The sequence below is a fragment of the Aphidius gifuensis genome, linkage group LG4 (genome assembly GCF_014905175.1).
Source record: "Aphidius gifuensis isolate YNYX2018 linkage group LG4, ASM1490517v1, whole genome shotgun sequence".
Lineage (NCBI taxonomy): Eukaryota > Metazoa > Arthropoda > Insecta > Hymenoptera > Braconidae > Aphidius > Aphidius gifuensis.
Window position 1 is genome coordinate 16484433 of NC_057791.1, and position 14662 is coordinate 16499094.

At 23.3% G+C, this 14662-nt stretch overlaps 2 protein-coding genes across 5 annotated transcripts; both read left to right on the forward strand.

Moving 5' to 3' along the window:
• LOC122855295 (RNA-binding protein 24-B-like) lies at positions 1–8423 on the forward strand. 3 transcript variants are annotated; one of them, XM_044156549.1, is made up of 6 exons: positions 1–352; positions 1391–1780; positions 2098–2224; positions 2832–2892; positions 6836–7089; positions 7386–8423. In XM_044156549.1, exons 2-6 carry the CDS (start codon positions 1520–1522, stop codon positions 7532–7534), a joined length of 852 nt encoding a protein of 283 aa, XP_044012484.1. In that variant the 5' UTR covers positions 1–352; positions 1391–1519; the 3' UTR covers positions 7535–8423. The 3 variants fall into 3 exon arrangements, with proteins under 3 accessions (XP_044012484.1, XP_044012482.1, XP_044012483.1); XM_044156547.1 differs by having other exon boundaries at positions 78–352; positions 6836–7111; XM_044156548.1 differs by lacking the exon at positions 1–352 and adding an exon at positions 1118–1135 and having other exon boundaries at positions 6836–7111.
• Positions 8424–9133: 710 nt separating this feature from the next.
• On the forward strand, positions 9134–13976 carry LOC122855294 (solute carrier organic anion transporter family member 74D). Of its 2 annotated transcripts, XM_044156545.1 has the most exons (8): positions 9134–9632; positions 11223–11457; positions 11546–11980; positions 12055–12302; positions 12368–12659; positions 12722–12917; positions 12989–13527; positions 13618–13976. In XM_044156545.1, the coding sequence occupies exons 2-8, from the start codon at positions 11265–11267 to the stop codon at positions 13782–13784; spliced, it is 2070 nt and encodes a 689-aa protein (XP_044012480.1). In that variant the 5' UTR covers positions 9134–9632; positions 11223–11264; the 3' UTR covers positions 13785–13976. The 2 variants fall into 2 exon arrangements, with proteins under 2 accessions (XP_044012480.1, XP_044012481.1); XM_044156546.1 differs by lacking the exon at positions 9134–9632 and having other exon boundaries at positions 11205–11457.
• The last annotated feature ends 686 nt before the right edge of the window (positions 13977–14662 follow it).

Genomic DNA, 14662 nt, shown 5'->3' on the forward strand with positions numbered 1-14662 from the left:
TGAACAGCGCAGCTGGGGCCCCGATCAACCCCGACCAAAACCGAATTCATTACGAACAACTAACAAACCAATTTTAATCCTGGGCATTCGCACGTGGATCGTTGTACTTGACGGATCTTTGTTATCAATTAAACGTGTATTTTTTTTTTTTTATGTTAAATTAATTTTTCATCTTTTATTTAAACAATAAATATTTAGTGTTTATTAATATAACAATTATATTTTTATTTACAAGTGTAATTTATTTAAAAGTGTATTATTTATTTATTTTTTTTTTTAAATACGCAATTATACAAATATAAATAAATTAATTTTGTGCCATTGGATTTATACGTCTAGTTAAAAAAATTAGGTAAGATTTTTGCGCGCTTTTTTAGTTTAAATTATAATCATTGTTGTTGAGTTTCTTTTGAATTCTAAATACGTTATTTTATTATTTTAAAAAAATAAAAATTAACCCAGCACGTGTGCTTGTTTTTTTTTTTTTTTATTTTCAACTCATATTTATTAATAAACTCGCAATAAAATGCCGAGCATTTTGCTTCGTTTAACGATGCTCAAAACTTTTCCAAGAAAAAACAAAAAAAAAGCCATCGAAATAAAAGTTCTTGTTTTTTTTTTTTTTTCGATATTTTAATGAATTTTTTCGGGCGAATATTTGTACAATTTTTAATCCAATTGTTGATGGTTTTTTTTTTTATTTATAATAATTATTTTAACGCCTTTAATGTACATACACAGCATCGAGGGTCTCCCTTTTACATAATTTTTTATCTCTCTCATTTCAACTTCCCCTCAGACATTTAGGTTCTCAATTTTTTTTTTTTTTTGTACATAATGGCAAATAAGCAGCCCCCAAGTACATTTTACCTGCACCACCACCAACATGACGACCCGTTCCATACTGTACACACAATGATCGTCATAATAATAAAATAATAATAAATATAAATTTTTTATTTTTTTTTAATACTATATATATGTGCACCGGTTCTTGCAACGGCAGCAGCTGCCAGTCGTTGCCGTTGCCGTTTTCCTGACCGGGATACACATATACACTTTTGAAATTTTTAAAAAAAATATGTATATACACATGGACAAACATATACCATCAATGGTTTATGTTACGGTTACGGTTGGCATCTGGGATGATACTCTTCTCTTTTATTTTTTTTCTTCTCGTCTTGCAAGTCTACGATGATGAAAAAAAATCAACCCTCTTATTTGATTTTTTTGTTTATAAAAAAATTTTAAACTGTTGATTTTTATTTTCATCAATTGATTAACCGTTTTTTTATTTATCTTGAAGATTAATTTGTTGATAATTTTATTGTTTTAAATAACCCGCCAAAAATATTGGAGTAATGTTTATTTTTTTTTCAATTTTTAGAAATAAATTTGATGCAGAGTTTATGAAGACTGTGATAAATTGACATCAACTAGAAAATATATAAAATAATAGTGATTATTTAAAGGGTTAAATAATAATAAAAAAAAAAAAAACAGAAAAAAAAATAAAATGTTGATGCCAGGTGCCGCGGGTTTAAGTGCCGTGAGTACAGGAGGGGCTGGACAGGATGAATTGGTGTCTAGTCTTGGTGCTCTTGCTGGTGTAACACAACAACAAAAAGATACCACCTGGACAAAATTATTTGTTGGTGGATTACCGTATCATACAACAGACAAAAGTCTTAGAGAACATTTTAATGTTTATGGTGATATTGAAGAAGCTGTTGTTATAACTGATAGACAAACTGGAAAAAGTAGAGGATATGGTTTTGTAAGTTTTTTTTTTTTCTTCCTTTCTATTTTTTTTTTTTACATTGTTAATTTATTTTTTATTATTTATATTATTTATATTTTTAGTTGTTACTCTTGTTACCTCATTCAATATACTTAATTATTAATTTTCATAATAATAAATAAATTGTGAAAACTAATAATTAAGGAGGGAAAATATTACATTCGTCATGCTTTTTTAGACCCTATTTTTATGCTTCATGTATTTTAATATTTAATACAATTATTATATTGACAAAGTTACTTTTTTTTTTTTTATAATTGTATTGAAATATAATTAATTTTTTAAATTGTTAGGTAATAATGGGAGATAGACCAGCTGCTGAGAGAGCATGCAAAGATCCAGCTCCAATAATTGACGGAAGAAAAGCTAATGTTAATTTGGCAATTCTTGGTGCAAAACCAAGAGGAAATATTCAAGCAAGTAAGTCAATTATCTAAATTCCTTTTTTTTTTCTTACATATAGTTTACTTAAATAATTACTGAGCCAATCGATATTTGAATTTTTAACGTAATCTATTGGTACACAGTAGAAATAAAAAAAAAAAAAAATACAAAGAACAAACACAGTTGGGTTTGAAAGATTTAGGCCAACTTGAATAAACAGTAACTATTTTACACAAAATAATAATATTTAAACGTAAAATAATTTGGCAATATTCCTAAATAATTTTTTTTTTTTTTAATAAAATTTATAAAACAAAAGATTTTTCGAAAAATGTTTTTTTCAAATATTTTTTATTGTAAAGGAAATAAATAATACGATGAATTATATATATATATTTTTTTTTATATTTGTAGAGTCATTTGATTTTGTCTCGAGCCAATTTATTCTAGTTCTAAAACTATTATTATTGTTTGTGTTTTTTAAATGGCACATTGCCAAAATTCATCAGCGTCCTTCCGAGTCAAAAATAATTAAATTTGCATGGTCAGACTGTGTTATATATTATTTGTTCAACAAGTTTAAATAATTTTTTAAATACATCTATGTAAAGTTAGCTAATTGATAATTATTTATCATTTTTAGCATTTCCATTTGCAACTGGTATTCGTGCTGGATATCCAACAGTTTTACCAAGTCAATATGGGTAAGTTTCTTAATTTTTTTATTTTTGCTTTTTATCATTTAAATATATATACATATATTTTTTTGGCAATCAAATATACGTGTTAAAATGATTATTTATTTATTTAAAAAAAAATGAAAAAGAAAAAATCATTTATAATTATTATTAAGATGTTTTTTCTTTTTTTACATTTTAAATCACTCTGAAACATTTGAAAAAATTTATTATTTAAACTCGTCAAGTTTTATTTTAATTACAATTTTTTTTTTCTCTTCTTTATTATTGTTTTTTTTTTATTCATGTTTTTTTAAAGAAAATTGTGAAAATAACGTTTCAGCCAGTCGGTGAAGGTGCAAGAACGCACTGCGATTAAGGGTTGATGGAGAAGACGAGATGAAATTAAATAAAAAAAAAAAACGAGTACAATGAAAGATAAATATGAAAAATTTTTGAGCGAAAAATAATGAGGGAAAATGAGAGGGAGGGCGTTCGAGATACCGGAAATTCATGAGTACATATTAATTATATATTTTTTTTTTTTTTTGAAAATAATACACGTATTTCTTTTTTTTTTATTTTTTGCGAGGATGATTTTTTTTGGGGTGTGTTTTTTTTTATTTTTACAATCAAATTAAAATATATTTAATTAAAAAATTTTTTTTTTTTATTTTGTTTAATGCCGTGAGAATTGATTGCAATTTGTTGAATTATTATTTTTTAATTTTTTTTTTTTGAATTTTGAAATTTGTTTGTTTACCAATTGTTTCTATTTTTTTTTTTCTGTTTTTAATTTTTTTTAATTTTTTTTTGTCTTTACTATTTAAATACTATATTGGTTTTTTAAAATTATTTTTATTTTTAAATGTTTTTTAAATTTATTAGTCAACATTGAAGTAGTTTTATTTTTTATTTTTTAATTAATCAATTGTTGACTTGTCATTGACGTGATTGCTAATTAAAAAATAAAATTTTTTTTTACCGTTTGATTGTACTTACTATCGTAATAATCATATTTTTTATCAACGGCGCCTTACCCTCGTATTAAATATTAAATATTTTTTAAATTTTTATTAACAGGAATGATACAGCTAGTTTGGAAAAATAAATGTTTTTTAATTTTTCCAATAATGTATCAGGGTTGCGATAATTTAAATAGATAGAATTTTATTTTTCTTTGTTTTACTTTTTTATTTAATATGTCAATATGAATTATTCCTCGGTTTCTAACATTTAAAATATATATAAAATATTCAATAAAAAAAACTAACTTTTGCGTTGTGTGGTGAAAGCTTACACTACACTTGGTGTCGCTATTGGTGTGATTGATGTTGTTGTTGTTGACTATTGTTGTGGTTTTCTACACTCTGTTACCGTATTTTTAAATTTATTTTTTTTTTTTTGAATTTTAATTAAATTAATTATTTTTTTTACATTTTGAAGTTTGAGTGTTGATTTTTTACGTTATTTATATACTGAACTAACGCGTTATAGCGTTTTGATAAATCACAACTTAATATTTTTTATAAAAATTAATTTTACAAATTTAATAAAGTAAAAATAACAATCAATTTAAATCAAACGAAATAAATTGATTGTACATTTTTAAAATAATTTAATTTCAAAGAGAAAAAAAAAACAAAAATAATAAATTCAAATAAATAAATAAATAAATAAATCTCTGGTGGTTCAAAGATAACGACGTATGCAAGAACAGCCATGTTGAGTTGGCATGGATCCAATCTTAATTTAGATCCACCTGTCGGACCATGTCAGCAGTTGACGCATACAAGTCTCTTTCAAATATATATATATACATTAACAAAAAATATATATAAAAAAAAATTTGAAACAAGAAAAGACTAAGTTTTCTTCATGTCATCCACGCAGTTGTAAAAAAAAAAAATTTATCATACAAGCATTTAGATTTAGATGCTTTTTATATTTATATATTTATATATCATGTTTCTTTGACTCTTCTTCTTCAAGTATATTTAATTTTCATCATAAAAAAAAGATGTTAAAATTATTCCTATTTTCGTGACACTTTAGTCAACTTTTCAAGCAATTTATCTACAAATTTAAAATAATTTATAACTTTAATATGTTTTACTGTATATATACATTTATAGACGATCATCAGTGTCTATGTTTTTATTTATTTAGTCTAGCCATTGAGCTCCTAAAATAGATTTTTTTTTTAAATAAAAAATCTCTGCTTTATTTCGAAATGAAATAGAAATTTTATTTCTTGATAATTTTATTATTTATTTGAGAAATATGTTTCTTTTTTTCTCAGGTGTTTGATGATGATTGTAATTAATAATTTTTACGTGTTTGATTTGACACCACGCCCAGGTGTTTTTACATTGGTTGATGATACTCATCGTGGATTGGCAGATGATCCCATTGGATTATCTATCTAGCGCCGGCGCTTTTAAATATTGAAAAGCAAATTGCAATAAATAATAAATATAATTTAGGATAATTAGATTCTTCATCATCTAGTCACTTTGCTGGTAAATGTCCGTTGGGATTGTAATTTATGTGTGGCTTGATTGATCATAATCAAGTTGGTTGGACACTTTGCATCGGATATTGAGGGTAGTTGCTTGTTTCCGTCACGGAAAGTTTTTGTATTTTAAAATCTACATCATCAAGGGGTTTACGTGACCATGTAAAAACGATTAATTTTCATTTAAAAAACTAAATAAATAATGCTTTTTCATCTATAAATTTTGAAATAAATATACAAAAAATATATATTTTATATTTATTTAGTTGAAAATAAAAAAACAGAATTTGCAAAACAATAAAAATATAAAGATAAAAATTGTTGGGGTAAAAATTCAAAGTTGTGTGTTTGAGCATCAAATGGGATACACAATTCTATAACACGCAAGCAATTTGCCATCCATAATGCAGCAATATCCACTGTTAAAGATACACCCAATTGATAAGGGTTGAAATGGAAAAAAAAATAGAAAAAAAAAATGTGTCACTAATAATATACATTGTGTGACAACAACAAAAAAAATGCAGAAGAAATAAAAATATAATAAACATGTAGTCATCATCATTGTTGGTTTATAATTTTCATTATGATAAAATGTTTTTTTGTTGTTAGGTTTCATTGCAATTATTTATTTAACAATCAATAATGTTGGTGAGCAAAAAAAATATTATCTTGATGATATTAAAGAGCATCAATTTTGTCTATTTTAATATATTTTTTTTCTGCCCAAATGATTATTATCAATGCTAAAAATTTAATGAATATATAATAAGATTGAAAATGCAGTTGATTGAGAAAGGGGTGAGAGAAGGTTCATAATAAAATAGACAGGTAGAAAATAGGTAGTAACTTTTACAAGGTAAATTGGAGGCCGCTAGGACATATTGATTTATTCAACTGGACACAAGCCATTTTATCGATCCAATAAAATATAATTTTTTAATAAAAAATTATAAGTTCATGGCTATATTAACATAATTATCCTATAAATAAAAAAATATGATTATTTTTAAATTCCAATATCATCTGGAGAAAAAAATATATCATTAAATCGAAATATTTCGATTTCGATTTTTATTTAAAATCTTTTTTTACATTTTGCTGTTGTTTTTTCAATTTTTCAATGATTTTTATCAACTAAAGTTTATTATTAAATTTTTTTTTTTTATTATGACACACTTTTCTTCTGTCTTTTATCTATTTATATTTGCGTGTTTTGTGGTATATATTTTTCGTATCGTAGTACAAAATTAAAAAAAAAAAAAAATATCTAAATTTTTTTTGCTTTTAAAATTGAAAATAAGTTGAATTTATTTGCGTTTAATTACGTAGAAAAAAAAAGAGAAAATTAGTGATTTATCATAATTCTGAAAATAATGATTAATAAATAACAAAATTAAAAAAATTTTATAATGAAAAATAAAATATTAATATGCATTTATAATTTTACAGAGTACCACCAGGATACATGTATCAATCACCATATCTTGCAGCAACAGCACAAGGTGGACTTGTGCAATTACCAACATCACAATTGAATCATGCTGCAGCAGTTGCAGCAGCATCACAATTTTACGAGTACCAGAATGCCGCGGCGGCCGCAGCTGCCGCAGCCGCAGCAGCATCATATCCTGGTTCAGCAGCCACAACATATCAAAATTTTGCTGAAGCTGCATCATATCCATACACGAGCGCTGCCGCGGCCGGTACGTCTCTAGCAATTCGCAAGTACGAATTGAAAAAGTTACAATTATTTTCGTATATTGATTTATTTTTTTTAATCATCTGTTAATACTACGAAAATAATTGTAACAATTATTGAGTAATTAATTTCATATGACAGTGCTTTTTTTTCTAACAAAGAAAATAAATTTCTCATTAAGATAATTGATTCTGTTCAATGAAAATTAATTACTCAATATGTATTTTGTTGTTTTTAAAATAATTTAAACACAAACTTGATGTTTTATTAATTTAATTTTTATATTTTTTTGATAAATAGCGAACGCAGTTGCCGCAAGTTACATGCAAACCCCGTATACGTACGCAACATTGCCAGGTGGGGGAACATTACCAGGAGTAACAACGACGGCTGGTGCATTCCCGGGATTACAATATCAAACAACACCACAGGAAGCGAGACTTCAGTAAAATATTAGAGCTTTTTAATAGTAAGACATTAAACAAAACGTAAAAACAAAACAAAAAAAAACTAAATTAATTATATTATTAACTGTACTTATTATTAATAATGATGATGACTATCGGATGAAGAATTTTATTTTTCACAAAAAAAAAAAAACATTACTATTTTGCCAATAACAATATATATTTATTTTTTCTTTTAAATTCTTTTGAAAACAGAAAAAAATAATACTTTTTAACTTCCTCAATCTTTTTCTTCCCTCAAGAGTCAAATTCTCTTGGGTTAAAAAATAAAAATTCGGCTCAGTACTTTGATTAAGTCAGCTCATTAACTCCAAAGAATGTTAATATCTCTTTATCATTAATAATTAAATATGATAATTATTTTAGACTATTCTAAAATCCATCTTGAGGAAATTGGTTATATTTATTTGACAAAAAAAATGGCATGAAAATTAACATAACAATTAGAATAATTTTGTTATTATTATTATTATTTTCTACTATCTATTGTATTAAATAAAATAGTAGTTGAGTTAGCTGTAAATAATATAATGTTATTTTTAAATTTGACAAGAAAAAAAGAAACAAATATTTAACATCTTTTAAACAAAAAGAAAAAGTAATTATTTTTGAATCAATAAATTGTGTTGATTTTCTGATAAAGTGGCCTTAAATAAAATCAAAAATAATAATTAATAAGTGTCTTGTATTCGAGGCCTTGATTATTAAAACAAAAATATTGATTGCAAATTGTACTTATCAATAATATTCGCTCAATGACACAAACACAAACAGTAACACATTCATTCACTCACGCATAATTATACAAACATTGGTGAAAATAAGATGATAAAAATAAGAGAAAAAAAAAAAAAAAAAAGTTTGAAAGCTAGTCAATGTGAGAGTCGTTGTCGTCTTTTTTTTTTTCAAATAATTTTCTTCTTTTGTTTGATAATTATTCAACAACAAAAAGTAATTTAAAATAAAAAAAAAAAACGACATGAATAAATGCTACACTGGTTGCGAATAAATAAATAAATAAAAAAAAAAAAATGATAATTAAATAAGGCTACTATTAAAAAACGTCATTAGAAATTAAACTAATTTTAATAATAAAAAAAATATTAAACTCAAAAATAATTAAATAAAAAAGAAAATAAACAAAAAAAGAAAAAAAAAATGAAAGAAAAATAAAAAAATTACTCATTAATAATTAAGTACTTAAAATTATTAATTATAAAAAATTAATTTAGACAATTAGTTAATAAATAATATTGATATTATTAAATAATTCTCTTAAAAACTCGTCGGATTATTAATAATAATTTGACAATTCATTTATTGCCATAAAAAAAAAACATTGATATTTTTTATCAATCATGTTTATATTATTTACTTTTATTTTATTATTAATTAAAAAAAAACAAACATTATGGATAATTAAAATTTCATAAACACTATGTATATTATTATTATTAATTATTTACAATAAATTATGAATTAATTATTATATTCACAATGTTAATAGATGATAGAAAAAAATAGAAAAAAATAAAAACAAATTCTAGATAATTAAAATGAAGAAAATTTTTAGTGAAATTGACTGTAATATTTTACCTGTTGTTTAAAAAACAAAAATATTAATATAATTTGTTAATATTGTTATTTAAAAAGAACAAAAACAATATATTAATTTTTTCTAGATAGAGATGTCAGGGGAATTCACTTTTCTTGATACCAGGCGGCAAAGAAGAAATGAATTAATTCAATCGGTCAAGAGGACAGTTGTACATAGGATGTTTAATATATAAAAAAATTAATCAATTGTTGTAACATAAAGTGTGGGTCGTATGTGTGTTAACGTAGAGACGAATAAAAAGATAGGAAGTGAGGAAAAAATTAAAGAAAAAAAAAAAAAATCATTTTATAGCTGGTTTAAAGTGATAATAAACTTGTGTCTAGTTTATTATCACGCGATTACCAGGTCAGATCTATCTTTTCTCTTTCATTCTCTATGTGGATTTATATATATTTTTTAAATTTATTTCTTATTTGCAATTTTGGCGGGTAACTCGTGTTAATAATATTTCATTTTAATCTGGTAAGTTATTATTTTTTTTTTTTTTACATCAAATTGAAGTTTTTTCTTTTTTATAAATTTAGAAATGGAGTTTCTACAGTGAGAAATTATTTTTATATTAACATTAGAATTATTTTTTTTAATCAAAAATTCATTTGGCTGTTTTTTTCCGCTGAAAAAATGATAAAAAACTGAAAGTTTTCGTTGATTTGTTTATTCAATAATGAGTAGTCAATTTTTTTTAAAAAAAGTTTATTTTTAGTAGATAAAATCGTCGAGTTAAAAAAAATCTGTGAGCTTACGTGTCATGAAAAAAATAAAATATTAATGTGTTTAAAACTGATATGAGTTGTTGATAAAATATAAAAAATAAAAACCTCAAAAATAATAATACAAACAAATTTAAATAAACTGATTTTTCGAAATTTTTTCAAGCCGTTATTTATGTTATCTATTTTGCAAAAAAAAAATTTCGTATAAGCTAAAATTTTAAATAGAAAATTTCGAAACAAAAAAACAACCTGATAGTAATTTTATCTGCATTACTACTGAAAAAAAAAAATTACTAATACACTCTTTGATAAAAAAATTTTAATTGTCTATGAAAATCAGGTAAACTTGATGATGAATTTGCAAAATGAAAAACTAACCTGATGAAGTTGATTAATGATTAACAGTATTACTAAATGAGTCGAGTATTTTTTCAAGTGCATATTAACAATCCTTATTGACAAAGTAACATGATTTTGTAATTATTTATTTTTTTTATATACCTTGACACTATATGAAGAGACTCGTTAGACTCTTCTCGTTTTTTTTTTAATCATTTTATTTACTTGTATCAAATAAAACAATAACATTAAATATTTACTCAAACAAATGATAGATATAGAAATGTAATTTCTTCTTTTATCATGATGATAAAAAATGATAAAGTAGTTTTAAAAAATCTTATCAATTTTCCACTGTATTATTTTACAAGATAATAATAATTAAATCTTGCTTTAACTTTGTTTTATTTTTTTTAATTTTATATAAAAATTTTCCAATTCTTGTTCTATTTTTTTTTACAAGATGAATATTGTAAAGAAAAAAAATAAAACTTAAACTGTATTAATTAAATTGTAATAGATACCAAATGATTGCATAATCAGTAATTTACAGCAATGTCGACTGTCAAAATGATTTATCATAATTATCAGCTCATCGATAATCATGTTAAATCAATAAAAAAAAAAAAAATAATAAATAATTTAAATACAGACAATACAATAAATTCAATTCAAAAAATTTACTCTTATTTATTTTTTTTTTCTTTATTTATAAACGTCCTATCTAATCAAATTATTAACAATAAAAAATTTCCAATAGATATATTTAATTGAATACTAATATTTAAATAAAAAAAAAAAAATTTATTTGATTATAAATGTTATTTAAAAAAAAAATATAATATCATACAAAGATAAATCAATTTGATTGCAAAATATTAATCAATTTTTTATTTGCAACATTGTGATATTAATATTTGTTATCATTGTTTTCAATTTTTTTAAAATTAATTAATCACAATATCATTTGTAGACTTGACAATGAACATTTAATTTTCAGAGATAAAATTAAAAAAAAAAAATAATCAATTAAAAGAAAAAAATGAGTGAAAAAAAAATTAAATACTGTGGATTATTTGGTTACTATCCAAAATGGTTACAAAAATATGCAAATTCAAAAATATTTATAATTGTTTATGGATTTCTTGGTCTAGTACAAGCAATGGCATTTATTTACATGACTGTAACACTAACAACACTTGAAAAAAGATTTAAAATACCAAGTCAAACAACTGGTATGAGATAAAATTTATAAAATTTAAATAAATATTTAAATAATCATTAATGTTAATGAATTAATTTTTAATTTTATTATACTTTTAGGATTAATATTATCTGGCAATGAAATATCACAAATATTATCATTAATATTGATTTATTATGGTGGTGTTGGTCATCGACCAAAGTGGCTAGCAGTTGGTGTTGGTCTAAGTTCATTATCATGTTTTATTCTTGTTATACCACATTTAATATATGGTCCAGGTGAAGCAGCACTAGCATTAACACAAGAATATTTAGCAAAAAATATTAAAATGAATACAACACAAAAGTCTGATTTTTTACCAATTTGTAATGATAAAAATAGTATCAAGGAAATTTGTGCGAATGATGATTGGTCTGATGATGATGGTATTGTACCAAGATTTTTAATATTTTTTTCACAATTTGTACTTGGTATTGGTACAACATTGTATTTCGGCTTGGGACAAACTTATCTTGATGATAATTCTAAGAAATCAAATACACCAATGTTACTTGGTATTTATTTAAACAAAAAACAGATAAATTATGTTAAAATTAAACTGAATTTAATTACATTTGTTTATTTAAAGGTGTTACATTTGCACTTCGTACATTTGGTCCAGCAGTTGGTTTTATTCTTGCTTATTTTTGTATGAAAATTTACATTGTACCTGATCTTCATCCAATAATTAATGAAAAAGATCCAAGATGGCTTGGAGCTTGGTGGCTTGGATGGATATTTCTTGGTCTTTTACTTGCAATATTTTCTCTATTAATTGCATTGTTTCCACGTGAATTACCAAAAAAATTACATAAAATTTCTAACGATAAAAATATGGTAAATATTGATAATATAAAATAATTAATTATATCTAAATTTATATCATTTTTATATATCAACAGACAGAAGTTGAAGTACCATTAAATATTGAAAATAATTTACAAAAAAATTTAAATGACATTGATGAATTGAATAATTTATCAATTGAAAAAATTGATAGCCAACAAGATGATGAACCAAATATTAAAGATTTTTTTACTACGTTAATTAGAGTTTGTTCAAATAAAATTTTACTGTGTAATAATTTAAGTGCTGTTTTTGGTATACTTGGTGTTATACCATACATGACATTTATTGCTAAATATCTTGAGGTACAATTTGAAACATCAGCTGGTGGAGGAACTGTTATAACAGGTATTAAATTAAAATTTTTATCATTAAAAAAAATTTATAATTTGTTTTTCATAATATTACAGGACCAATTTCATTAATTTCCATGGTACTTGGTTTTTTTTTTTCCGGTTGGTTTATAAGTAAATTTAATCCAAGACCATCAAGATTATTATCATGGAATGTTTTTGGTGGTACATTATGGGCAGTTGTACAAATAATATTGATATTTAATACTTGTGAAATAATTGAACATCATGGAATTGATAGACAAAATTTAATGCAAGTTTTTTATATTTAAAATTGATTTATTATATTGATTAAATTATAATTTTTTATGATTTATATTACAGAATAAATTTAACAGATACATGTAATGTTAATTGTAATTGTGATGATTCAAAATATTCACCAGTTTGTCATCAAGCAACAAAAACAACATTTATGTCACCATGTCATGCTGGTTGTAAAAATTCAAATGACACAAAATCATATTATAATTGTAGTTGTGTAGATTTATCATTAAAAAAAAATTATAATAATGATACAGTAATTAATGATAGTGTAACAGTTGGTCCATGTAAAGGTGATTGTACAAATGCTTATATTATATTTATGATATTAATAATGATTTGTAATTTTATATCGGCAACCGAGAGAATTGGTAATGTTTTGGTTAATTATCGTTGTGTTGATAAAAAAGATAAAAGTATTTCTCAAGGTGTTACATTGATGATTGTGTCGTTATTTGCATTGATACCTGGACCAATATTGTATGGTGCTATTATTGATAAATCATGTTTACTATGGGAAAATTCATGTGGTGAGAATGGAAATTGTTGGCATTATGATAAAGAAAAATTTCGATTGTTATTTAATACAACAGCTAGTTGTAAGTTGAATTAAATTTTTTTAAATATTATTTTTTTTTTATCATATTTTTCTTTATAAGTAATTTAATGATAATTATTTTTTTTTACAGTCTTTACGTTTATTGGAGTTTTATTTGACGTAGGCGTTTGTTATCTAGCACGAAATGTTGATCTGTATGGAAAAAATGATGACGATAAAGGAATAATATTTATACAAGATGAAGCAAATATTGTTAAATATAAAAAAACAAAAAAAGTATCAGATAATATAACGTAAATAATTAAATATAAAAATCTATGAGACAATATTTTTTAATCAAAGTGAAATAATAAAAATTGTATAAAATTCTTAAAATAACAAAATGAAAATAAGCAAAATCCAAATGAAGATTGAAGGGGAATAAATAAATTTTTAAAAATACAATAATATAAGTAACTAAATAAAAAATATATTGAAAAAAAAAGAATAAAAAAGTTTGGAGTTTTTTGCTTGAGAGCCTTTTAATTTTTAAGCCTTCTAAGATCTCCGGACTAATGAATTCCTGGGGTTGTTTTTGGATGATGGTATTGATTTAAAATTTTTTTTTTTTCTTTTAAATTTTTTTTTCTAGTTTTTTTAAAAACCATATTTATTTATTTATAATTTAACATAATTTTTTTGCATAATCATGATTTAAGCTTTTATCTTAATTTCGAATGGAAAAAATTTTTTATTAATTTCTTAGAAATTTATTGTATAAATATTATTATCAGATTGAATTTGACATGTTGATAGGAACTGCAAGTTTAATTCCATTTGTCTGTTGACCTTGTAAAATAATACTAATAAACCAAAAAAAAAAATTAAATGAAAAATATTGATAAAAATAACAAGGTAAATGGCCTCAAATATTTTTGTATTTTTATATAAAAAATATTTTTTTATTTGCATTAATATAAACGTGTACACCTACATATGTAAATCATAAAAACTTTTACATTGACACAGCTAATATACATATATATTTACCTTTTTTTTTTATTATTTCTATCCTCGCACTGTCATCTCCAATGACGTAGTCATCATTTGTATAATTTCATAAATCAGACTTGGTGTTACTTGTCGACAACTTCATCGTATAAATTGTATATCTCATTTTTTTTTCATTTATTCTA